The sequence below is a fragment of the Gymnoscopelus braueri genome (assembly GCF_963280865.1).
Source record: "Gymnoscopelus braueri genome assembly, chromosome: 4".
Taxonomy (NCBI): domain Eukaryota; kingdom Metazoa; phylum Chordata; class Actinopteri; order Myctophiformes; family Myctophidae; genus Gymnoscopelus; species Gymnoscopelus braueri.
In genome coordinates this window covers 22,997,505-23,025,454 of record NC_137605.1, presented here as the reverse complement: position 1 = coordinate 23,025,454, position 27,950 = coordinate 22,997,505, and the positions used below count along the sequence as shown (strand labels likewise).

At 40.8% G+C, this 27,950-nt stretch overlaps 2 protein-coding genes across 2 annotated transcripts; both read left to right on the top strand.

Moving 5' to 3' along the window:
- Positions 1-37: 37 nt before the first annotated feature.
- ddx61 (DEAD (Asp-Glu-Ala-Asp) box helicase 61) lies at positions 38-13,262 on the top strand. Its single transcript, XM_080425327.1, has 13 exons — positions 38-208; positions 2,842-3,725; positions 3,838-3,901; positions 4,017-4,121; positions 4,380-4,509; positions 6,230-6,376; positions 6,967-7,061; positions 8,309-8,431; positions 9,290-9,418; positions 9,550-9,730; positions 9,950-10,051; positions 10,158-10,373; positions 11,411-13,262. Exons 2-12 carry the CDS (start codon positions 3,553-3,555, stop codon positions 10,364-10,366), a joined length of 1,458 nt encoding a protein of 485 aa, XP_080281453.1. The 5' UTR covers positions 38-208; positions 2,842-3,552; the 3' UTR covers positions 10,367-10,373; positions 11,411-13,262.
- Positions 13,263-15,042: 1,780 nt separating this feature from the next.
- Positions 15,043-26,841, top strand: tomm40 (translocase of outer mitochondrial membrane 40 homolog (yeast)). Its single transcript, XM_080425328.1, has 10 exons — positions 15,043-15,119; positions 15,898-16,118; positions 18,265-18,332; positions 20,973-21,065; positions 22,017-22,118; positions 22,341-22,446; positions 23,086-23,208; positions 25,852-25,928; positions 26,149-26,251; positions 26,335-26,841. Exons 2-10 carry the CDS (start codon positions 15,899-15,901, stop codon positions 26,472-26,474), a joined length of 1,032 nt encoding a protein of 343 aa, XP_080281454.1. The 5' UTR covers positions 15,043-15,119; position 15,898; the 3' UTR covers positions 26,475-26,841.
- Positions 26,842-27,950: the final 1,109 nt, after the last annotated feature.

Genomic DNA, 27,950 nt, shown 5'->3' with positions numbered 1-27,950 from the left:
CCAGCCAGCCCAAAAAGGAGCGCGCGGCCATGTTGAATCGTCAATTTTCTGAAAGAGACAAAAGACAAGAAGAGTGAACGACTCGATGGGATTTCAACAAACCCGAGTGTTTGGAAAAATAAAAAAAAGCGATCCAAACGACTTACGACAACATTATATAAACTAACGTCAAATGCGGCGAAGAACATCGTGTGAACGGAATTATAAGGTAACCCAACCGTTCATGTTTCCCGTGTGACTAAACCTTAAAAGTCGATCAGTTCTTTAATGCCCGATTTACGCTCCGCCGTACGACGGCGTCGCGCGCGGAAAAGAGCCAAATCTACAAGCCCACAGCGCGTCGCGTCCGCTGCGCTCTGTGAGCTTGTGGATCTGCGATTCGTAGGTGCGCGATACCTCTTTGGGGGTGAAGTATAAACCAGGCTATTGAGGCTAAAAGGCTATTTTATACTTAGTCGCCTGGTCGTTTTTCTTTCGACATAAAAACACTTTTTTCGACCGTCTTTGGTTGAAAACGTGTAGTTTCTGTCGAGTTAAAGGGTCGTAAAGTGTAAAAAAAATAAACCTTAGCTTGTCGGCTAACGTTACACACCGATAGCCACGTTTCTATGCTAGAAGTTGTCCAACTACTAGCCTGCTAGGCTAGCACTTCTTGGCTAGTTGAGCTAAAGCTAGGCTAGCTGATGCCAGAGAGAGGACGACGGCACACTGACTCGTCTCACATATTTAAACGTTACACTTATTTTTTATTTCACTAGTTCAGTAACGCTGTGGTTTTAATGAAGACATTTAATACGGGGCACTATAGTGCTCATAGAGATGGCGTGCGGTTTGTTTTTAGCTTTGGCCAGAAACTTTTTTTGCTATTGCTAGCCTTCAACAAGGCGGCGTGTTTCACAACAAAGAGCGAAAACAAGGCAAAGTTTGAAACAGGTGGTTGTTGTTGATTTGAGCCCCGGGCTAGAACCGTAGATGGTTCCCTGAACTTAACGTGACGGTGTTTTTAATGGCAGTTTAGCAAAGACGACCACTGACTGTTGTTCATTGTACACACATCCATATGGAAAGCAACCAACGCAGCTCCGCTCTGATGTGCTTCGTTTTTAATTTCTCGATCGCTAGTTGATAATTTATAATGATAATGCATACAATTTTAATACAACCTAAATAGCGCTTTTCTGAGTACTCAAAAGTTACTTTGCAAAAAGGCAACAAAATAAAACACTAGGTTTAAACTAAAGCTATAGAAGTAAAGGTAAAAAAAGGGGGGGGATTAGCTCCGCTCTGATTGCTTTTTAATTACTCGATCGCATAATAGATAGGTAGGGATACATGATAGGTGGGCACAATGGGGACATCTGGGCACCTCGATGTAAAATTGTCTATTTTGTCCAAAATGTTAAATGTAAAGTATAGCCCAAATGATGTGAACATGCACGGGACATAATTATCAGGCTTAATTTTATCCATCAACTTCCTTGTTTATGCCCCAAAATGATTGGATATACAGGTTGTGTAGCAATTTTTTAAATATTAGACCTTAATTCTCGAATGTTTAAGCATGTTTTAATCGTGTTTACTTTACTTAAACATTTTCTCTCTGTATGTATGCATGTCTGTATGTTTTTACATTTTGGGAAAAAATAGCCAATTTAACAAGAGGTGCCCACCTATCCTGTTACGTTGATAGATGTTGGCATAGAGTTACTGCTAACCTACATAACTGAGAATGACTGTCTAATGCAGTATTAGCAACCTTCTTAATTTGAAGAACCCCCAATTTCATATGCATTAAGCCAATGCCACTGTACTGGCCCCCATTGGAAAAGGATTTCTATCTCTGGTGCTGCAATCTACACGTAAACTCAGTGTTCATTTTAACTGAGAGGGTCAATTTGTTTCCTAACTAGCAATCATTAACCCATTTAAGACCTGGAACGCATCTGTGTCACTTTAGATTTCTTTGGCCATTCAAAAATAGCAGATCTACAAGCTCATAGCGCGGCACAGCTCCACAAATCATGTTCAACCCAGATTTGGCTCAACTAAGGGAATGAACTCGTTCTCATGCTATTCATCAAAAATGTGGAATGCCCTACCAAAAGGAGTAAAGGAGTGTAAAACCCTACTCACTTTCAAAACTGCCCTAAAGATACACCTTCAGGAGGCTGCAATTCGAAAATGGCCCCTGTCCAAGTCTTAACCTACCCCCCCTTACCCCCCCCTCCTTCATTTTCCTCTTTTGTATATATATTTTTTTATTCTCTTCATACCAGTAACCTGAAAGCTGATTGTATGACATTCTGTATAGTAGTGTGTTTATCTGTCTGCCTCTTATATGTCATCATGATTTGTGTGCATGGGGTTCTCATCTTAAACAAGCTCAGTGCTTAATGAGAGTTCCAGTTTAGTAGACCTTGTATTGTGAATTTGTACTTCCATGTACTGTTATGTACTGTCATGTACTATTCTCATGTCTTACTAAATAAACTACATCAATCAAAACAGAGTGCCGCGCTATGAGCTTGTAGATCTGCTATTTTTGAAAAATCTTGAAAAAAAATGTTTTTTTTTTTTTTCAAATTTAGAAAACATTTTTAAGCATCGCCTCAGGTCTTAATGGGTTAAGCTGGGGAGTGGGACCCCCTGGAACTCTCAAGGATCCCTGGGGGTCCCCAGGCCGCAATGTTGAGAACCAATGGCATTATTGGCATATACTCATTATAGTGGTAACCACTGCAGTTCTGTGCTCCCTTTTGGGTTTTGTCATTGGTCATTGTGTAACTCCTACATAAACTGAAAACCGCATGATTTAATGTCTCTTATGTTTTTGCCTGGCAGGTAATCTGGATTTGAGAGCAGTTTCAGACTGCCATCTGTAACGTTACGTCTACCACAGAAGACGGGGGACTGAGACGAGACTAAAGAATTGAGATTAAAAGTGGACCATATGTAACGGACTGTTGGAAGTGACTTTTTGCTTTGAGCTATTACTGAGCATCAGCACACACGTTGAAAGACTCTTGAAGTGATCAAGGAAAAGTCCATGTGATTTGGCATAGAGGACCATAATATCATTACTTGCCAATCTGAATGAAAAAAGTCAAAACAGCACTTGGAACGCCAAGATACACACAGTAGCAAGGAAGTCAAGTACAGTTTAAGTCTACTCCAAGACTGAACAAAATTCAAAGAGAAATAGTTTGTTTTGGAATATACAGTATATGATCTATTTATTCATATGAATGCTTATTTCTCCCTTTTTTGGAGAGTTGTCTTGTAAATAGATGGTATTAAGTACGTCAGACTCTTCTTTTCAAGTGGTCTGAACGTAGACTTGTGTACGCCAATAAGTTCTTTGTATCAGAAAAACTGGAAACAAAGATTTTTTTTTTTTTTTGGTTTTCAGATTTTAGAAATATTTTTACATAAGAGGGCATAAGGAACCAATACAAAAAACGATTCAAAAGAAAAAAAGCTTGACACACTGTGAGAGGTGGTTTAAAAAGAGAAAAATACGTTTTGGAAACTGTGAAATAAGCTCTTGAAAACATGGCTACAGCAAGAACGGCAAACCGCACACCCATGATGCAACTGAACAAGCCAGCAAACGGGCAACTCAAAGGACAGCCCAAGCCGCCTGGGCCACAGTCGGGACTCCAGCCCCAGCAACCTGGTACCCCCCAGAAAGGAAGCGGCATTCCCCAGACCAGTGGGGGCATCAAGTAAAATACAAATTCCACAATCTCCCTATTAGCCCATTTCAATTATTGATTAGGTATTGTTTTGTGTTTGTGTTGCCGTTTTCCTTACATTGCAAACCCATCACTCTTACAGGTTTGGTGATGATTGGAAGAAGTGCCTGCAGTTACCTCCAAAAGACTGTAGAATGAGAACCTCGGTAAACTCATTAATTGCCTCTTTTTGGCGCAATAAAAATGTTTTGTTTACACTCTGTTGTGTGACAAAGTACATCAGGGCTTAATGTGGGTTTCTTTGTCCTCTGCGTCTCCCAGGATGTGACATCAACCAAAGGGAATGAGTTTGAGGACTACTGTCTAAAGCGGGAATTGCTCATGGGGATCTTTGAAATGGGATGGGAAAAGCCTTCGCCTATCCAGGTAAATATTGCAAATGGTTCCAGAATTGCAAAACATCAAATGTATTCTTATGGTCATAGCCTTTGGCAACAATTAGCATCGGTAACATTACTTTACATTATGCAACTAGCTTTTCACTGAGATTGTAAAAAGGCTTGTAACCATATGAATCGATGGATTATGCAGTGGCCAAACAGTAGGATAAAATACTGAAATTTAAAGGTGTAGATTTCTCAAGTCAAATGTACTCTGTTCTGATATGTCTGTATGCTCCTGTAGGAAGAGAGCATCCCCATTGCCCTGTCAGGCAGAGACATTCTGGCCAGAGCCAAGAACGGCACAGGGAAAAGTGGCGCCTACCTCATCCCTCTCCTGGAGAGGATAGACCTGAAGAAGGACCATATCCAAGGTGAGGACAGAGCCAGCTGCTGACTTACAAGTGACTTTGCAATGCATAATAACGGCAAGAAGCAGCACTATATTAAAGTGGGAAATGTTGCAATGTCTATTAAAGTGGGAAATGTTGCAATGTCTGAATTAAGTATTCAAAGACGATGCTGAACATTGTAGAGTTAAAAGCGCAGTATTTAATTTCACATTTGATTTTTTTTTATTATCATACTTGGTGTTCAATTTGAAGTATTGTAATACTGATATGTCGGACAGCTATTTACCAAATAATCTAGATTTGGACTGGGAAAATGAGTTGTTAGTGCTTGGTTAAAATCAATCAAATAAACTTTTGCACTTGAACAGTTTGGGGCAAGTACATGGAACAAAAGTAAGTTGAGAGCGGGGAACATAGGACCTAACCTAAACCTAACCTTAGTGGGGGAACATAGAAGCCGGGGAACATAGGGATGACCCCCTGAGTCATAGTAGTTGCTAATTTTCCTCCTGACTATCATGAGTGGGTGGTGGATTGCGATTTATTCACAATACGATCCATGTACACCAGGGCTGTTTAATTGGGCCAGATTATAAAACCAAGAAATGTAGTTGGGTCACATTTTCAGCAGCTTGTAAAGCATTTGGAAGGAGACTTTTGTTTCCCGATCATTTACCCCCCCCCCCACGTACATGCCCAGGCGCATTCCTCGCTCGCGCATGAGAAGGTTTACACCTAAGTGTTATTGTAATGTGTAATTTAAATTATGGAAAGCATGTTATTGTAATATAAATTATGGAAAGCATTGTTTGAAATGAATGGATAATAAGTATGTGACTCGCTCCGCTAAACCTTTTAACAATGTGAAAACATGCACTGTGGACTAGCGGTGTCCACAGTGGTATTGTCCTAACGATGCCTGAGGGGGTGGTGTTTTTTTTTCCAATTTTCCATTTTCCAGAAAAAAAAGTAAAAGCACTGCCCCCTCACACACTGGAAGGCCAATAATCATTCACCAGAAACACTAAGGACTTGTGTTTTCATGGAATCTAACATGGTTAAAAAGTTTGCATTTACAATGGGTTTCTATAGGAAAGGGGTGTGTCTGATAACATTTATATCTAAATACTGAATCAAGCAACTTAAAAACTGTCTTGGGTGATTGCAAAAACCTGAGTAGACTTTAAAACAAACGTGTTTGAAAGTTAAATATCCCTTAATAATTACATATTACACTTTTTCAATTTTAAATGGCAATGTCCAGAAAAAAAGAGAAACTAGTATGAAAGTGTTATTTTATCTGGTCTATCATTTGCTATTGTCCTTATAAAAATATGCTGTTTTGGATGTCTGGCCTTAGTGACATGGATTGACACATATTCACAGTGAAGGCAGTAGAGGGCATCAGGGAAATGAAATGTTCTATTAACAATTTATGAGTGAGTCAATATCTTTAGAATACTGGCCTACTGTATAGCTTAACACTGTGGTGTTAGCGCACCCAAAACACTCTCCCAAAACGTTATGGGACCCAATGACTTTACATTTTGTCAGAGCATCCAAGTGGCATGAAAAGGTGTTCTCAAGCCCACTGGCGTGCAGTCACTGAAAGTGCTGGTGAAATGGGGTCATTTTATTTTTAAGATTTTAGACTTTAGGTTGCGAATATATTTTTATGCCCCGTTCTTTCCCTGTCCTCTCCTAAATATCCATTTGTTCTGTTCTCTGTGCCTCCCTCCAGCCATTGTGATGGTGCCTACCAGAGAGCTGGCTCTCCAGGTGAGCCAGATCAGCATCCAGGTCAGTAAACACCTGGGAGGAGTCAAGGTCATGGCCACCACTGGAGGTACCAACCTGAGGGATGACATCATGCGTCTTGATGAGACGGGTATGTACTATCCCCACATATCAGAATCGGGTATTACACAACAATTGTAAAATAGACCTGGGAATGACCCTGCCATTAAAAGACTCTGAACTGACCCGGACTAATTTACCATAATACAATGGGGACCCACACCTGTACGGGTCTGGGGCATGGTCTTGGATATTATACAAGCACAGTGACTGACAATGACATGGAGAGAGCGGTGGAGCTAAGTAATGGAAGAACCTTTTGACACATTGCAGGAAAGCGACTCTTGGAATCATGATACAGTAATCATAAGTTGCAAAACAAACACCAAACTGATAGTAGATTTGTTTTGGGAAACTACAAACGCAGAAACAGCGCATTGAATCTGTGATAAAGGGTTGCAAAGAACAATAATGATCAGTAGGGTGGTGCACATCTGCATTCATGCACGTGACGTGTATGACATTATGGCGATCAGTTTATTAATCGCCGTAACAATGCCTCGTGGAACTCTGGTTCCTGCACTAGTCATAATACTAAATTGACCTGCTTGTGGTTGAATTCATAATCAAGCTGTTAGCTCAGGTGCCTTTGTTTATTACTGTGCTTTTCTGCTTTCTCAGTGCATGTGGTGATTGCCACACCAGGGAGGATCTTGGACTTGATCAAGAAAGGTGTGGCCAAAGTGGATAGAATCAGTATGATGGTGATGGATGAGGTGAGGACTGGCCCTTTTTTTTGGGGCAGATTATACTACAAGGACTTGTTTTATGAATTTACTTTTAAAACTGTTAAAAGGAGACCTTGCTGATTTTCAAGAAATTCTATTTTACATGGCAAGGAGCTCAAGTTTCCCTTTTACTGATGCGAGGAGCTCAAGTTTCCCTTTTACTGAAACTCACTGAATAAATGTACTAAAAGTTCAGTTTCCAGCTCTGTAGTAAACGGAAAATAAAACTTTCAGGTTGGGATACCAATTTTATTCAATCAGGAGAGGGAACTCATGATGATTGATAAACAAGTGAAGTGAGCAGACAAAATTGGAACTCGAATACACTAAATCCTAAACTGATAAATTATGTTTGTGGGTTCCTTCTCCTGATTGGATGAAGTTGGCACCCAACCTAATAATGTATCTTGGGTTTGCTGGAGATACGGGCAGACCTTTTACTGAACGAACACTATATCAATGAGTACAGGAATGTAAAGCTTTAAAGGGCAAGACCACTTTGGTAGAGGTTTGGGTTGTGTAGTTACCTTGCCATGATGTAACTCGAAAGGTGGGCAAGAAATAAAAAATAATTTCTCCATTGATTAGAAATTGATAATTCAAAATATGCTCCTCATTGACTTACATTATACGGTAAAACAGCTCTCAAAGTCACTCTTTTAGCACATAAACGAACGCAAACAAAGTTGATTCAGACAATATAGAACATCACCAAACCTAGTACTGTTTTTTTTATTTATAAAAATGTCAACTTCCTGTTGATTTTGCCATTTTTAATAAGTAGAAAACCTGGACTGGATCCACGGATCCGGATCCAGATCTTCAAATAGTAAAATCAACAGGAAGTTGACATTTTTATTTAAAAAAAAAAACAGTACTGGGTTTGGTGATGCTCTATATTGTCTGAATCAGCTACGTTTGGGTTCATTTATGTGATAAAAGAGTGACTTTGAGAGCTGTTTTACCGTACAATGTAAGTCAATGAGGAGCATATTTTGAATTATCAATTTCTAATCAATGGAGCAATTATTTTTGATTTCTTGCCCACCTTTGGAGTTACAGCATGGCAAGGTAACTACACAACCCAAACCTCTACCAAAGTGGTCTTACCCTTTAACGAACAAAAATAATGAATTTTCAAAAGATAATAGTTAGAGGAGTAACTCATTTCAACATGCAGATTTCTTGTTGTAGCCTAACCTTTTTTGTCTCAATTTTATTCTTGCCTTTCTCAGGCAGACAAGCTGCTTTCTCAGGACTTTGTTGTCCTAATTGAGGACATAATCAGCTTCTTGCACAGGGACCGTCAGATCTTGCTGTATTCTGCCACCTTCCCCATCAGTGTGCAGAAGTTCATGGTGAGACTACACAGAAACTGACCGGCTAAAGTGACCATCCCATCAAAGAAGGGACCCATATGGAATTCACAACACTGTATTATCAGTTAACTTGAGCAAGACACTGAACTAGCTAGTGTTTTCAACTATAATACATTTGGTTTGATCCTAAGTGATGCATTTAAATACTCCATCCATACTTTGACTTTAAAATGGAAAACACTGCAAAATCATTTTGTGATTTATTTCAAATGTTTGCAGTCAAAACACAAACTTTTAGAATAATGCATTGGAAGTAGAAATACCAGCTCAGTGGCCTTATGGTTAGAGTGGCGACCCTGAGACTGGGAGGTTGGGGTTAAATCCCTGGCTGAGGCATGCCATTAGGTTTTTCTTTGACACTTAACCCATTAACTGCCAGAGGTATTTTCATATTTTTTTTAGCCAGTGCCAGAGTTTTTCATTGAAAAAAAAAAGTACTCAGGAGCCGAGATACAGAATTTTAAGTTAACAAGGAAGTGGATAGGAGTCTAGATCTTCGAAAAATCATATCTCCTTGGTCTTTGGGTCGAATTGGAAAAAATAAATTAAAAAAAATGTTTAGTTCACGTAGATCTACGCGATTGGCACGTGGCGGCTTTAAATAGGTTCGCGTAGATCTACGTGATTGGCAGTGAATCAGTTAAAGATTGTCCATACTGGAATTAATTTCACTGAGCTCCATGCTGTGACATAGCTGCCCCTGTAAAAGACAACGGAGGCTTATTTACTCTATACCCGCCATTTCCACCCACTGTCCATCCGGGCTATTGGGACTGCAACCACAATTATTATTTTTTTAAGTACAGCTTTTTGAACATTTTTGTTTGTCCTGTTCAGAACAAGCACTTGAAGAAACCCTATGAGATCAACCTGATGGAGGAGCTGACCCTGAAGGGCATCACCCAGTACTACGCCTACGTGACTGAGAGGCAGAAGGTCCACTGCCTCAACACGCTTTTCTCAAGGGTGAGTGTGGTACCTCCGACGCGTACAGACTTGTATGAAGTACATGAGGGCATCAGGACATTAATCCTTCAGGTCTCTGTATCCCCAGTTGGTCTCACACACCTTGTTGGTTTCCTTTTGAATACATTTAGCTTCAGATCAACCAGTCGATCATCTTCTGCAACTCTACCCAGAGGGTGGAGCTGTTGGCCAAGAAGATCACCCAGCTGGGTTACTCGTGCTTTTACATCCATGCGAAGATGATGCAGGAGTACAGGAACCGTGTGTTCCATGACTTCAGAAATGGACTGTGCAGAAACCTGGTCTGTACAGGTAGGTCAAGGACATTGGCAGGAGATTTAATTTACGATAAGGTTGTATTTATACATTTTTTGTATTGTTGTGCCAAGTTAACAGGCTTTTGGTCTATTTTTCAATATTTTTGTTATTGCACTTGGGTGTGGGTATTGTGTAAGTGTATATGGTTTATCCTAAGCTTATTGCAACAAATTTCATCCATCATAAATTGAACATGTGCTTGTTTTTTCTCAGATCTCTTTACCAGAGGCATTGACATCCAGGCAGTGAATGTGGTCATAAATTTTGACTTCCCCAAAAGTGCAGAGACCTACCTGCATCGCATTGGCAGATCAGGTAAGATGGGGCCCGCATAGGCTACAGGTTTGTTTTCATTAACAAAAGCCAGGTTTGTGTGGCAGTTGCATAGATACACTCTTATAACATTTCCTCTCTACTCTAGGGCGGTACGGTCACCTTGGTCTAGCCATCAACCTGATCACCTCAGAGGACCGCTTCAACCTGAAGGGGATTGAGGACCAGCTGGTGACTGACATCAAGCCCATCCCTGGAAGCATCGACAAGAGCCTGTATGTGGCAGAGTTCCACTCTGTGGACCCAGATGATGAAGGCGATGCAGTAGGCAACCACAGGGAACTTGGAGCAGCTTGAATCAATGGTGCGTTCCTTCAAACAACGAGAATGCTAAGTTGGAGGGGGAAATATTCAAGGTGGTTGAGAACAAAAAGCTTACATGAGTAATGACATAGTTTTGCGTGAAAGGGTTCCACAACCAATAACTGTAGTGTGTACGCCTTATTGAAACATCCCTTAGCATAGGCCTAAGTCAAATGGTGCAAATGCAAAACATTCTGTAACACAAATTATGGTAAATAACTTGTAACATCTTGCAAAGTGATAATCAATTTCCTTTTCTCATAATAGAATGGTTGGGATGGATTTACAGTGATGTTACTTGGTATATGTCTTGCGTGTCTGATTTATAAAAATACAAAAGGGCACCGTAAACTCACTATCGATATGTGCAGGGGATGCGCCTTCGGTTACCATGATGTTAGTTTGTGAGCAAGTAAGCACTTCCAGTAAGCTCGAGGCATCGTTACTGGAAGTATGCTTAAGTTGGACCAATTTGAAAAATTATAAAGTAATTTGTCATTAGAATTTCACCACAGAATAATAACATTTAAAAATTCCATTAAAGATAAAAAATATTGCTGTCATTATTGATGCATGGACCTGGGTGAGCCCCTCCCTCGCTATAGACTCCTGCCCATCCTGTCACCTGATTATTTTCTGACGTTCAACCTGAATCAAAATCATGGCTAGAATGTGGCATATTGCTCAATTTGGGGGGAAAAGGATTCCAGAATAGCGTGCAGACTAGATGGCTCATGCCTTTGGTGCTCATAACCTATGACACCAGTAAAAAAAATCGCCAGCAGCCATGAATATACCCTTTTCACGGGCCATTTTGACAGTAAACATGGCTGAAGGTAATAGCATAATTGTGGGTGTTTAATTTTACTCTTAACATGTGCAAGCATGAACGGCTTCTGTACAGTCAACTAAATGCTGGCACACAGAAACCCATGAATTAAACCCCTCACAATTATTGCCTTCAGCTGTTTCTCTGTCAAAATTGTATCATTGTTTACCTGTAGATATCCTAACTGAAGTTTTTTTTTTTTTTTTCAGAATGGTTGGCGTCTGGCATTCATCGCACCAAATCTCTGCTGCACATTCAGACAGACAAGATTCCAAATGAAGATGTCTTTGTCCTCCATCAAATGGTCTTTTCACATTTTTTTTATCTACTTTTAATGTCCAGTTTTAGTTTACAGCAGTGGATCAGTTGTGTCCTGGCCTAGTTTACAGCCCTTGCTGGTCAACCTGCATGTCTCCTATCGAAACTGCCAATCTTTAATCACGCTGGCCGCGGCCACATAGCCAGTGTCATCACTGTAACTTGTGACCTGGGCTGAACTTTTGAAGTCTATCCTTAACCCTAGCCTAAAATAAACCTCAGTGTGGTTTGTAAGAGAAACGATGTCAAAAATTAAGGTGGACTTGATTGGTTTCTTTCAGCCAAGGTCGCATGACTGTGGCGTAGATGACACACTTCCTACTGGTCATGTTTATCTCTATGTACCTTTTTTGAGCAGATAGTTGGAAAGAAAACCAAAGTGGGAAGAATAAACTGGAGAATTCCAGAAACTATGAGATATAAAAAAGTTGAAAAACCAAAATGGCCACTTCTGCTCTGGAGGCTGCCTGAGGAACTCTACAGTCTGCAGTACAAAGGGGGCCAAAACGATGCAACTGACAAAGAGGTTTTTGTGCTGCATGAATGCGTCATTAAAAGTGACTGTCACTACAGTTCATTTTGTCAAAGCACAGGCCCAGTAATTAGTGCTAGTTTACTTTTTAATATACAGTATACTTTTAGAACTGTACTACCTGGCAGCTTCTTCAGAGGTCTTGAAGTTAACATGAACCTGACGTGTTGAGTTGATTTTTATGTCAAGATCACAAGATGATGTATTATGCTGAAACCAGTCAAACCAGTTGTTTGATCATTCTGTTTGTCTTGTTTCCCTTTTTACATTCTGAAGTGCCTTACTCCACTTTGCTGTCTTGTGGTGTGTGTTTCTGTCCTGGCCTCAGTCCAGTCTTTATGTTCATGAAGAACTGCTCCAGTTTTGTACTCGGCACTTGGTGGCATTCAGGAGAGGACTTCTTGGTTGTGAATGAGGGTAGTTGCATAGAGTGGACATTACCTCACAAAGGTTAATTGATTTATTTTTTGATTCATTGCAGCACTTTGTAGTCACAATTTGGTGTATGACAGGATTTGCTGTTTTCTATCTTTTTATTACCAATTTCTTGGGACAAGACCAGCAGGACACAAATTGAGGTCATACAGCCTTGGACACTTTGGTCATAGCACATAAAAGTAAGAAATGTTCTACATCGAAGTATCCCTGTCACAGAGTTTACCTCATGCAACAAATACAGTGGATTACTTGAAACTCAGCCTGACGCCTCAACTCTTTGGTTGGTTTCAGCATAATTTGTCCAGCACCAGCAGAAAAGGGACCATTGTATTTTTGCTCTTCATTACTCATGTGGAGTCCTCCTGTGTCATTCTTGCCTCGCTCTGAAATACCCTGGTCAGGTCCATGCTTAGTTCCCTGGTGAACTAAAGCCTTGGAAAGGCAACGCTTAATAATAAATAGAACTTTGAGTTATGAGATACTTGTGTTAAAGACACTACCAAGAACCATATACCGTGGTATTTCAGAGCAATGGCAAGAACACGGTTGTATGTCCTTGTTTGTAACCTTGTTTGTCGAAGCCTTTTGTAAAATGTGAGATGATTATTGCCCCCAGCTCTGAAATTGTGGATTGCCTCTTTTTTTATTTATTTTTTTCTCATGCCAGCAGAGGTTTTGTTAGGGGGAGATGCCAATTTATTTTTTGTTTTTCTGTGAAAGTGTATCAATGCCAGCGCCTCCAAAGATTTGAAATTAAAGTCCAAGAGAATCTCTCTGCTTGTTTTCGTATTTGAATATTTCAGACTGTCCTGTTGAAAATCAAGTTAGTTATATTCTAATAGTCCTCATAAGGGTGTTTGTTCAGTGGAAGGAGTCTCTCCAGCTTTTCAGTGGAAGGAGTCTCCAGCTCTTTAAAAAATGCATTTCCAGGTCACGATACCAATTTTATCCTATCAGGAGCGCTCGGGATACAGATTTAATGAGTGAAATTTGAAGTGATGACACATTGGAACCGGGACACTAAATTAAGCTGATAAATGGGTACTCTTAATACTCTACTCCTCATTGTCTGAAATGTTGCAACCTACCTTAATTTTCTGCTTATTAAAGAGCCGAGGAGATGTGGAGAGAGACCCCTGTCACTTACAAACGCTAACTTTTATAACTATCACTTCAAATTATGTTGTTTATCACATAAACAACATAATTGTTTTATTTGCCCTGGTTGAAGGGACTGAGTGTGATCAGCCGTTCTGAGCACAAGCACCATCACAAGCACATTTACAGGAAATCTCAGGTAATATTTGTTAAATTATGTCAGGGTTGTAACATGGATAAAGTGGCAGAACAGGCCAGCCCTAACCCTCGCAGCTGAGACCACGAGTTTAATCTAGTTCAAAGTAACCATACGGTAAAGAAAATGGCACGGTGAAACGGCAAATGCTGTCCACAATCACTATGTACCAATAAGGGAGAGTGCCCAAGGTTATGATTATGTGATAAAGAAATGATCACCCTGATTCATCATCTAATTTGTGATTGTATTATACATTATATTTAATGTATTATTGCATTGACGTCATTGCATAACCATGAAATGAAATCTGGGTTTTCTGAAAATGTATCCAAAAACACCCTTGGAATGTTAATGAGGGTTTGAATGAACTGAAAGGAGCTCAGCTGATCAAAAGGATGTCCTCAACCTTGAATAAACGCCATGCATGGATTCGATTGCCTGTGACGGCACTGGCCTTATCCTTGGAATGTCTACTCTAGGTGGCGGCTGAGCATCCACAGAGCGGATACGGAAAAGCCGATTGCCTGTACAAAATACCGGATACAGTAGGCGGAGACCTTCCTTCCAGCGATAGTTAAAAAATAAGCTTTCCAGCCTACTGGGAGGAGGAGGACTGGCCGTGAGCAGAGTTGCCATGTGCACTTATTATAAGCAACTTTGGGCTTGTTTTTCTGTAAAGTTGCTTGTAAATATTGTTGGTGGGTGCGATTTTGTTGGGCTTCTTTCTAAAGTGTAGTTGATTATTTGAGCTTGTTTCCTAATCCTTTAAAACAGTGGTTTCTCAAACATTTTCATGGACCCCCAAATTAATATGTATTTGTCCGCGGAACCCCATCTGAAAATGTTTTGTGCCATGGACCCCCATACCAGCTTGTAGATCGGCTATATGTTCAAATATCCGATGCACGGTTTAAAGTGCTGCTCGTGTGTCTTCAATGAATACACAGGAGGAGGACCCCAATGGAAACAAGCCATAGTGCTTTCTTGGGTACAATCCTTTTAGCATTGTATTTTTATTACACTGCACTTTCTGTGCTTTTTTTTGCAAACTGTTAATAAAGTATTCAATCACTCAAAAACGATCATGATGTAGCCGCCTTTTGGGCTTGTTTTCATAGACCTGGTTGCTTGTTTCTCTCGCATACCTGGCAACGGTGGCCGTCAGACGGGACGGAAGTACTGGCTATCTTGATTTGAGTGACTTGTACAGTAACCAATCGCGGCGACGTCTCGAACGCCGTCGCCTCGGCGGACAGAAGAAACGTCACAGACGTCGCTGTGAACTTGGTTGGTTGCCGGGTATTGAATTACCTCCGGGCACGAACATCACAGCGTGAGTATAATAAACAATGCAAAATAGAACTGTTGTTGTATGAAATAATGTACCGATAGAGTCACTAGGCCCAGTGTTTTTTTTTACCCGTCAATTAACTAAGTTTGGACAGTCAACTGAACTGAACTCATGGTCGCCTCCAGGTAGCTAGCTAGCCGAACTAGCCCTTCATGCTAAGCTTGCATTTAGCTACTGCAGGCTAATTGACACAATATCTCCCTTGTTGGGTAAAAAATCAACATCGTTCACACACGTGCCTTCTTTAGTTAAACCAGTTTAATGGCAGAATAGCCGCGACAGCTGTCTGAACGGTCCCAGGTGCTGTGATGAGTTAAGAACGTGCTCTGCAAAGTATAGGGCCTTTACAATTACAAATAGAATCACGCTATGCTAGTCTCACTGACTGATTTAAGGGTAAGATAAGCAGGTAAGTTAGCTATTGATGATATCACTCGTGTGCAACGAGTTAGACTGACTAAAAACAATAACGTTGAAGCAGTGTCCACCTGACACTTATCATCTGTGTGGCACTGGCACACAGGTGATTAGTGTCTAGTGGACACTGATCTTGACTCTTAAACGGCCAAGGTCATCTAAAAGCCAGCAGTAACATAAATTAACCTGCGGAGGTGACGGGCACAGTGTGTGCCCGTCACCTCCGCAGGTTAATTTATGTTACTGCTGGCTTTAGATGACCATGGCCGTTAGGAGTCGAGGATCTGCAGCCCCCATATATACTCCCAATGAATCCCCTCCTTTTCCTGTCATCCTTTCTAAGTATGGGCAGTGTGTTGGCTGCCAGCGCCCCGAGTCCGGCCCCGGCCCCAGCTCCAGCCGGAGTTGGCCAGGGGGCACCAGGTCTCATGTCTGTCCCTCCAGGGTTCTCCATGCCTCCAGTTTCTACGGGCCCGCCAACATCTGGCTCAGTCCAGCCTACAGATGATGAGTCCCCTCTTCCAAACCCAGGCACATATGAGGAGTGCCACCGCAAATGTAAAGGTTAGATCTTGTTGTAAGTTGCTCTGGACATGTGTACCTGGAATGTTGGAAGGATTTTGCTATTGATTTTCACTTTAAACTACATTTCGGCTCCACGTATATAATCCATCATTGGCCAATTGTGACCCGATACAAAAATGCTAAACAAAGTCTATGCAGGCTAAAAAGACCAGTATTGCATGGCAAGTAGACACTACCATGTTGTCAGACTAGCTCCCTCTATTTGCCATTCTGCGAATTGCCATAGCCAAGCTAGTCCCTAACCTAAGTGGAAATGCAATGCTGTTCCCATAGTCTACTGATACCGCTACTAGAGCCGTGCATGGGCCCCAAAAACTTCAGCCCTAGCCAGGCCGTGGACTGCTGTTCGAGCTTGGCCTGGCCCCAACCTAACAAGGTTCTACAATTTATCAGCCCGAAACCCAACACCAACTCTATTTCATCTTTCTCTGATGTACGCTTTCTCTGATGCCCGCAGCGACGCAACTCTGTGATGCGATCTCACTCGACTCTGATACATGCAAACACAGAACACACGCATCACATGTGTGTTAGGGGGAAGCATAATAGAGACGAGATATTTGTTATTATTGGAGAAGAAGTACGTATTTCTCTGGTGTGTTTTAGAAAGGGGGATTCCCTTCAAATGACATATTTATTTACGTTTTAAGTCTGATCTATGCTTGTGTCACACCGAAAAAGAACAATTAATTTACTATAAATACACATAGCCAGCAGTGAGGGAGTCAATCGCCGTCCGCATGCGCAATACTGCTCCCGTAAGATTGCATTGGGAAAACATGGCCACAGGCTGACATTTAAGTGACTTTAAACACTTGTTTCAACCCTTCAGTTAAGATTTTCTTTGCCGCTAGAAGTTAAAACATCTGAGAGCAGTGCAGAAAACCTTTAGTTTTTGTGTATGTGCGGAAAAGGGTAAGAATCATGCATAGTAGAAAATATTCGAAAATGTCCTGCTCAAACGGCACCGAGCTTAGTGGGACCTCATCTCGGAGCGATAGCGGAGGGAGAGGTTCCAAATGGGGCTAATTGGTGGTTTAAAGCAGGGGTTCCCAAACTGGGGGTCCCCATGATGATTAGCTTAATGTGCAACATAGTTTTCTCACTCAACAGTAAACAAACAAACATACAGTATACAGTGTGTGGTATCTGCACATTTCTAAAGTTACAATTTAAGGACTTTTAAGACCTTTTTAATACCAAATTGGGCAAATGTTCAAATATTACGTAAGAAATAGGCAAAATAGCCGATCTACAAGCTTGTGGTTCGGCTCTTTTCACAATATTTATCTGTGGAACCGAGTCAAACTAAATGTAATGCCTAACATTCCAAGTGCTTGTCAGGGTTGTGGCCTGAAAAGTTTGGGAACCTGTGGTCTAAAGGTTTGAGGAGCATTGACTGGGCAGTTCCCAGGTTTTAATGTGTCTGTCTGTGTGATTGTGCTGAAAAAGAGTAACTGTACTTGTGCTCAGCATACCTACTCTTGGTAAATAAAGGTAAAATAATAATATGTGGACTGCATAAAGGTTTTAAGACACTGCAGGCCTTAAAAAGAGCTTTCTGAACTCTAGGTTGTTACAGGTACAGTCAGTGCGAGTTTCACTAGTTTGATGATCTCTGCCAACATGGTTCTCAAGTGCTCTCCCTGATCGCTTTTCAGAAAGTCCACTTCATCTTGGAAAGTAACTTTGCAAATCCTCGTCAAGATTATAATTTTGGCCTTGCTCAACACCTTTCACACACACATTTCTAAGTTGTTAACATCCGATTTCTAAGTTAACATCTTATACCTTTAAAAAAAAAAATCATAATGGCGAATATGTGGAATTATACTTGTCCAGGAACAACTTGAATATATATATATATATTATTTTGTTTTTTTTATGTCATTTTTTATGTGACCATGATGGATTATACAAGTGGAACCAAATGTGAAAAAAACACTGTCACTATCCTTTTAGATGTAGCATTGAGCTGAACCTGAATGCAATATAAATCTTATCCAATGTTTGATCTGTGTGGGTAACATATGTAAAATGCTGTATGTTATTGGTGTCATCTTAAAATCTAGTTTAAAGAAGTGTTTGCTTCATATCTCCCATTTTACTCTGTTCTCCTTTCCAGAGGTCTTCCCTATGCAGATGGAAGGGGTACGGTTAGTGGTCAACAAGGGTCTAAGTAACCACTTCCAGGTCAGTGATGGATCCAGTTCTCTTGCTCTTGTGTTGCACGGCATACCGTAATGTAGGTACTTTTCAATAATTAGTTTAAAAGGAGTTCAGTATAAGAATTTCCCAATGTAAGGTACTTGTTCATCAAATGTGTCTCCAGTCAGTGTAAGTGATGACACTTATAATAACCACTAGGTGGCAGTATTAGCAAGGTAGCCAAGTCAGGGATCAGGGCCAGGGGACATGCACCTTGCATATTCATCCCCATATGAATAGTGTGAGCCCAGCTTCAATAGAGACACAGGGACTACAAATTTCACGCCCACGATTGAGACCGCGCACCCACGCAAGGTCCGTTAGAACGATGTACTGCAGCTGTCAATGCATTCTCTATGAGATTAATATGAGAGTTAGCCTACTTTTAAAATGATCCTACATGAACTGGAGACGATATAGAGTTGAATACAAATATTTTTCCAAATGTATAGTGTCTTTATCAACATATCTTCTTGTTTTCTCAATAGTTTATGTGTTTCACATTTAATTTGTCACTTGAATGGGTTACCCATAATGTTAACACAGCGACAGACTAACAAGTAGTCGCATTTCAGTGACATCACTGTCTTAACAAGCGCCGACCTTGAAGAGGAGAATTCTCATCCCAATCCCGACTGACTTTGTTCATGTCTATATTTTGAACATGTCATAGGCTTATATACATTTTCTACCTACCGCGCGGAGCTCCGACGGTGCATGAACATTTTAAACGCGTGGGTTTACCGTTGTTGTATTAACTTGCCTGAATGCAAGTTGGGACTAAATGGAAGAGTGACATATCCTGAAATTTTCAACTACTTTATAGAGAATTCTCCAGGTTAGTATTAATATACAAATAGTCTTGCAAGATGCTGTTTGGATAATTGTCCAAAATAAATAGCCTATAAAAATAAAACATAAGATCTGGGTATTGAAAACCTTAAGGGATGCGTCAGTGACATATATATACCATGCGACCACATAAACTTTAGATTTCAGATGCTAGAACTTATGTCACACTGATGGAGTATATTATAGTATATTGTGGGTTGTATATTGAGATGGCAGGTATGTCACATTAAAAAGGACAAATAAAACAAATGGGACACTTTATTAGAACACAAAAAAAAACGCTACAGCCTCAGTAGTCAACCAGTGAAATTACGGTATTTTATGATGCCTCTCATAGAGAATGCATTGACAGCTGCAGTCCACGTTCTAACGGACCTCGAGTCGGTGCACTGTCTCAATAGTGGGCGTAAATTGTGTAGTCCTCATGTGTCTCTATTGAGAGAGAATCAGTGCCTCAGTGTACAGGACGTGTACTGGTTAACAAAACTGTTGCATTGACAAGTTAGTGGGTTATACAGTAGTACAATACATACATTAGGATGCTTTACTTAATTGGGTGTGTGCCGTACATGTGCCATAGCATATTGTTGTGTGCATGATGTGTGTGAGGTGAACAAACAGCCTTTATGTTGCCCTCGAAAACTTTCCTACCAGAGCTTGAGTGTTGGTTGACTTCAGCTAATCCAATAATGCTGTCAGATAAATATATATTTGCATGCATGACATTCAAAACACTCATTCCGATAATTATACAAATTCAAACTATTGGATCCGGTAATCGGCGGGATCGATAATCGGTCAATCCCTAACATGCGCTATGAAACAGTTCCTGTATGCAAAAGCTGCAATGAAACGGTTCCTTTACGCAACGGTGCTATATAATTGTTTAAACTGTTTGAACTTCCATCTCTACCATAGACAATAGAGAGCAGTAAAGATGGTATGACATGTCGTAGCTAGTAGTGAGTTGTCTGCTTTACACTTTGTCTAGTTGGTCCCTTTTGTTTAAACACTTTGTCTAGTTGGTCCCTTTTGTTTAATTAAGTCACATCCAGGAAAACCGAATTGGCTTGACTCTATTGTTGGTAAATATAATGACAAGACAACTTCTCTGACTTTATTACTTTTACTTGAGATCTGAAATATATCACCAATTTACCTACCTACAATTGATTGATTGATGTACTTTATTTAGAAAGACATGAGAAACAGTACATGGAAGTACAAATCACAATACAAGGTCTACTAAACTGGATAACTCATAAAAGCACTAAGCTTGTTTAAAATGAGTTCCCACGCTCACAAATCATGTACTGTTTGTACCATGTACTGTTTCTCATGTCTTTCTAAATAAAGTACATCAATCAATCAATTGTAGGTAGGTACATTGATGATATATTTCAGATCTCCAGTAAAAGTAATAAAGTCCTGTCCGAGAAGTTGTCTTGTCATTATATTTACCAACAATAGAGTCAAGCCAATTCTGTTTTCATGGATGTGACTCAAATAACAAACAAACAAACAATAGAATAGATGATTTGTTGGGATTGTCATACTCAAATTAGAGTGACCATAGCTTGGTCCTACAACAGTTCCTATAACGGTCCCTCCTAAAATGGAAAACAACTCTACAAAATGGGAAATATTAAATGATAAACGCCACGGTAAATCATTACATGATCCTTTTCATCTGGCTTAATCTCTACTTTGGTGTACATAGTTCCAATGTAAATGTTATGATTGCAGCTGAAAGTGTATCCTGTTTCTTTACAGATAAGTCATACTGTTACCCTCAGTACCCTTGGGGATTCAGGCTATCGGTTTGGTTCCACCTACGTAGGCAGCAAGCAGACTGGACCCGGAGAGGTAGGTCCACCAGTCCATTTAGCACTCCTTGAAGTTCCCATGTTCTTTGATATTTTGTTGGAAAAAAATAATATATATATATATATATATACACACACACACACACACACACACACACACACACACACACACACACACACACACACACACACACACACACACACACACACACACACACACACCTTCAGATGCAGTTTTTGACTGAAAGGCCTGAAAGCAATGGAACCCACTGAGAAAAAGTGCCACAAAAAAAAGTGTCACAAACATTACAGTTTACACCAGGGATCGCCAACTGGCCGAACCCTGGTATAATATCTGGCCTGCTAGATTATTTTGAGAATATATATATAAATGTTAACATTTTTTATTTTATTTATCAGACATCACACATAATGTGCTATCACGATAGCTATAATGTCCAAATAGAGAATCTATCCCCACCTGAAGAATTCTTATTATACAGCAAACTGACCATTCCTCTTTAAATGCTGTCAACTTTCCTCATTATGCTTTTGGATGGTGGCATTTTCTCTTTCTTTCTAACTTGCACGCTGCAACACTGACGCCGTTGTTTGATAAATTATGCTTAATAATGAGATGTGTTAAATATGACTATAAAAGTAGCCTATGTCAATTATTAGGAGTTCAGCTCCTCCTGGTCAGTCCATACATTCATTATTCACAATAATGTTAAGGGGAAAAAGACTTGTTTACAGTTTATTATGCCACCACAGCTCCTTTATTTCATCGCAAATGTATGTTTTATAGAGCAGTCTGTCATAGAGTTTCAGGATTTATCAATTTCTTAATTTAGACTTTGATTATATGTTCTGGCCCGCCATCTAATGCCTTATAACTTACTTACATGCTGACCCCTGGTTTACGCCATCCTCAGTTTGTCTGGCACATCACAGCTGCCTAATGAAACCTTCCATGATTGGTTCCCCTCAGTCGTTCCCAGTTATAGTTGGAGATATGGACAACACCGGCAGCCTGAACGCACAGATCATCCACCAGCTCACCACCGCTGTGCGCTCCAAACTAGTCATGCAGGTACACACACCGCTGAAATATATTGGCTTTTTATTACCTTTTTGGCATCTCAGATCTCAATGACATCATTCTTCTAGTTAAGATACATTTTGAGATTATATGAAGAGAAATGTAATATGCGAAGTTCGCGAACAATTCTAAGCATATGTTTATGTTTCTTAGGGCATGTTGCACATGTACATCATCTAAATAGTAGTGTGTGTGTGTGTGCTTTTGTTGTAGTCTCAGCAGGAAAAGTTTGTGAACTGGCAGTGTGACATGGAGTACCGCGGGAAGGACTTTACTTCTGCTGTAACACTCGGAAACCCGGACGTCCTCGTCGGCTCTGGTATGGTTATGTTTAACATGCCATTGATTCACACATTTAAAGGGTGGTAGAGATTGAGAGAGTAAGAGAAACCTATCGTGAACGTAAAGGACAGAACATAGTTGACCAGCTCAGTGGCCTTGTAGTTAGAGTGTCTGTCCTGATACTGGGAGGTGGGGTTCAATCCCTGGCTAAGTCATACCAGAGACATAGAAGTGGTACCCAATGCCTCCCTGCTTGGCACTCAGCATCAAGGGTTAGCTTGGGGGTAAGTCCATGCGACATGTACTAGAATCATGTCCAGGGGGTGTACTTGTATGTACATCAAGCAGCCACAGGCTATAGACCATATTCACACGGCGGCCATATTGCCATTAAGTCAATGAAATGCCACCCCAGTTGCCACAGCAACGCAATGTTAAATTCCAAAATGGCCACCGTGTGAATATGGACTATGGAAGCAGGAGATAGGCTCCTGAACAACGGGCCACATGGCTCCGGAAGGGTAGGTTCCAAGGCTACTTACTTAGTATTAAAAGAGACAAAACATAGTTGAAAACAAATCCTGTGTGTATTGGCACAAGCAAACGCACCACAAGGTATTGAATGTTCAGTCATCGAATTAAGTCAGAGACAAATGGCTGCGTTCCTTCCTTGCAGGTATTTTGGTGGCCCACTACCTCCAGTCCATCACACCAGCACTGGCTCTGGGTGGTGAGCTGGTCTACCACAGGAGACCTGGGGAGGAAGGAGCCGTCACCTCCCTCATGGGCAGGTACACAGGTAAGATCTACTACACACCCTCACCGTGAACATGTAAAATGTATAGGGCGAGGTAAGGATTTATTTTTAGCATTCACACAGTGTGCCTTTTGTAGACGTTAATTTGCATTGAAAAGTATGTTCTAGAGTCCTATGCAAGTAGGATCCTGTGTGCCCTGTATATTCTAATGATGACAAGGTGTAGTGGCCCTCACCACAAAAGTGGAGGGGGGACTATGAAATTGTCTAGTCTGAAATTTGTTTGTCTGTTTCTCGTCTGTCCTTCCGTCCTTTCGTCTGTCCTTCCGTCCACTGTAATGCTGACTTTGTGCCACTAGTCGAGTCAAAGAGGATAGTTGAAACGGGGAAACGGATGGGAAACGTAACCAACAACGTTACGATGTGTGGAAACATCCAGAGGGGAAGATATTGACGAAGTATTCTTCAAAACCGCATCAAGCCTCTCATGGCGTTACACTGCATTTGGTTACCTGTGACCTACCTCACTGCAGTGAGGAAAGGTCACAGAATCTGATGAGACCAAATGCTGTGCAATGCACCATGTCTGCAACAAAATATATAAACAATATAATGACCAACTTTCAGCTCAGAGTTACAACTGCCAATAATTGCCAATAAGTGTGAACTGTCTAACAAATGGACTTTAACATTATAATACATTATAAAGTCTTTACATCCAGAAGGAAGGAAGGAAGATGGCTTTATAAGAGTTGAAGATCAGATAGGTGCAGATCTTTGTTGACCTTGGTCTGTGTATAGTCAAAGAATGATGTGCTGCACCCAGCCTTGACATAGTCTATTCATTGAAGCCACTAGATTTGTCTGCAGCCTTTACATAGACTGTTCATTGAAGCCACTAGATTTGCATCTACTGGGTTTGATAGCCTATCAGCTTTCCTATCATACGACACCTATGTCAACAACCTTGGACTGTATCGGCTGTGTTAGAGAGGCTACGTGCACAATAATGTATTAAACTAGATAGGGGAGTATTTTAACCCTTTTTAATGAATTTATTGAGGGAACTGTGGGACTACACTGGTGGGGGACGATATATTTACTATTTGTCGAGAGGTAGAAGTGGCATAATGTGCAGCTACTCCTTCTCCAGCGTTGGCTTTTTGCAGCAGACATTGGTTATTGTTATCTTAACTTTGTTGGTGATATCATCTTTTTCCGTGTTTGAACAATAACATTCACCTGTCCTTTGGTGGTTAGCTCCTTCTTGACTTAAAGCTGCTCTATGTAACTTCCCTCTTCTACCCCGGATTTGAATCTGTTCGCAGATATTCTTACCATTGAGCTAATAGAGCCTGCCTGTTTGCTCGGGGGATAAATTTAATCTTAACAGATGTGTCTAGGTGAGACATGACCTTTGACACGATCTAAATGTCTCAATAGAAGAGCAGGGAGACAAAATACAACCACCCCAATTGTATAAGTTGTATCGTTTTAACATACTCTACCATACAAATTGGACAAATTTACATTTTATTCATTCAAGAAAAGTTACATGGTGCCGCTTTAACTAGTAGTGGCACAAGATCAGCATTACAGTGTGACGGACAGATGAACGCACTGACTAAATACTATTTTCAGGTCAGGATACCAATGTTATTCAATCAGGAGGGAGAACAGAACATTTATCAGCTTAAATTTTATATTTTATATTTTTCCAATTTTGTTTGCTCATTGTCTCCTCCAGGCCGAAGGCATAGCGAGAGAGTATGTTTTTCCGTCCGTCCGTGTGTCCGTCTGTCACCAGCTAATCTCTGGCACCGTTGGCCCGGTCGCTGCGAAACTCTGCACACACACTCCCTGGATGCCAATTCAGAACCTCTGCCCCAATTTTTTCACATGGGCCTGTTATAGCGCCACCAGGAGGCCGATTTGTGCAAAACCAATTTCTTTATATTACTCCTACAGATTTTATCCAAACGTCAAGCAAATCGGTATACAGTATCTATTCTCTATAGCCATGTGATGAACACGGATCTGTCCGATTTCCCATATTCCATCCTCATTGGCTAAGGCTGGCTTCCAAAGTTTGCAGGATACGTCCGTTTTGAACAAAATGCCTCAAATTATGCACTCAGCTTGCTATTTCCGTGAAATTTTACACGCACATTCCCACTAGGCTGAGGAAGAAATGCCACCCTTTTAACATTGGCCTGTTATAGCGCCACCAGCAGGTCTAATCTAGCAAAACACATTTTTGGAACAAAATGCCTCAAATCATGAATGCAGTGGCCGATTGTCGTGAAAGGCCTAAGAAGAAACGGGCACCCTTTTCACAATGGCCTAATATAGCGCCACCAGGAGGCCACAATAACCTACCTGACCTGGCGGAGACCTGTGCTCCGAGGAGCACTTTTTCTATTTTTTCTTGTTTCATCACTTCCAATAACCTGTATGAGTTGGCTAAAATTGGTATCCCGACCTGAAAACGTATCTTCTCTTTACTAAAGCGCTGCAGAGGCGTGGAGACCCCCGTTTCTGAATATTTACTCAACAGCACTTATTGGAATATATATCTATTTAACACAAATATGTATATTCTAAATCACTAAGCCCCCTTTAATGGTTCCATTGGCTGTTGTTAATGATTCTGTTTTTGCTGTGTGATCGGATCTTCCCTCCCAGGTGATAATTATGTTGCTACAGTAACTCTTGGTGGAGCCGGAGCTCATGCTACATACTACCACAAAGCCAGCGACCAGGTAGGTAGCTTTGTTAACAGCTTGCTATCATTCTGCTGTGGTTGTCTTTGAGTTTGCTGTTCATTATCACATCTGTCCCGACTCCCGAGTGAATGTAAGGACATTTTCTTTTCCAACAGGGAGGTGTGAACTCGACCCAGATTCAAATTATGTTTTTATATTTTCTGAGTGCAGTTAGTGTTTTGATTCCATATTCATATTATCACTTGATGTCTTCTAGCTGCAAGTAGGGGTTGAATTTGAGGCCAGCACGAGGATGCAAGACACCACGACATCGTTTGGCTACCAGCTGGACCTTCCCAAAGCCGACCTTGTTTTCAAAGGTAAAATACTACTACAAAAAAATTAACGGGTCATTGACAAATGTTTCCAGTGCGTTTACCGTCTTTCCCTTTCTGTCCTGTAGGTACGCTTGACAGTAACTGGGTTGTTGGAGCAACCGTAGAAAAGAAACTATTGCCTCTGCCCCTCACACTGGCCCTGGGGGCCTTCCTCAACCACCGCAAGAACAAGTTCCAGTGTGGCTTCAGCGTCACCATTGGCTAGGAGGGGGCCACTGGCCATCTAGAGCCAGCACACATACTGGACAGGCACAGAGACACGCAGGGACCTGGACTGACTTTTTTTTGTTTTAGAAACCAGATTCAGAGACTCTCTTATAACTCTGACTTCAGGGACAGAGAGAGCGAGAGGAAGAACTACCCAAGGAGCCAGGACTGGCCAAGCCATGCCTACATACTGTAGCACAAATGTGTATTTCCTTTACGGTGTATGGGGGGAAAATCCCAGAGGCTAGAGTGATGTGAGACAGAGAGCATCAGGTGATGCATGTGTGATGTTTAATCATGTTAAATCAAAACAAGTTGTTAGACTTGATGTATCATGGATTGAAAATAAACAATTACTTTTCTAATGCTGGATGTTTGTGGTTGTTTAAACAAGACAAAGGACATTGATAATGCTTCCATGCCTGGACAGCAGGATATCAAAAAATAAAGAAGCCACCTTTGTGGAACATAAGAAGCCTGAATTTATGGTTACATTATTTGGAAGATAGTATTCTTCTAACCTATACTGTAAGTGTGACATCTACTTGTTCAACTTACTACAAACACTTTGGAAAATACTGCTACAAAGTATAAGTGTAGAAAGTGATTTCATGTAATTTCCATATAGTGGAAAGTGACTGTAAATGCATGAATGGAGACGAAATATGAGCAGGAGCAGCATCAGTATTTTTCTCTGAATTCAGAAAAGTATGAGTTATTTAAGCACTTGCTGTACATCCATACCAATAGCTGTGGAATTTGCCGGACCCTAGACTTTCCAGGTGATAGGTAGAATTGACAGAAGGGTCATATGCCACCTGGGCACCTTCCATGATGTTGATGGAAATTGCATAAATTAAAATGTTTTCTCCCCAAATTAACCCATTAAGACCTGGAACGCATCTGTGTGACTTTAGATTTCTTTGGCTATTCAAAAATAGCAGATATACAAGCTCATAGCTATGAGCTTGTAGATCTGCTATTTTTGAAAAAAAATATTTTTAAATAGATTTTTTCCAAAAACTGTTAGATTTAGATTTTTTCCCCTCAGGTCTTAAAGGGTTAATCTCCACCAGTCCCCCCTTAACAGTGAACACACAGACAGGAATGCAGCTACCTTTTTGGGTTGGCAATAACCCCGCTTCACTTGGCCGGACACTCCAACAAGGGAGGGAAAGCTGTTGGAGACGGGCATTGGAGACGGGCATGATTCCTCCACAGTCCCAACAGCCTGTTGGGACTGTGGAGGAATCATGCCCCTCTCCATGGAGGTGGGAAAGTGTTTTACCCGTGTGCCAGCCCAACACACTCAATAAGACCTTTCTGACAGGCAAGTCCTTTTCGCTTCCACTCACTCAAACTATTTTTGATTCGGTTACCTGTATACAGAAGGCAGGTAGAAAAATATAAGTATTTATACTTAATGTGACATCTGCTACTTTTACATCTCGGGGGTTTATTTATTTCTGTTTGC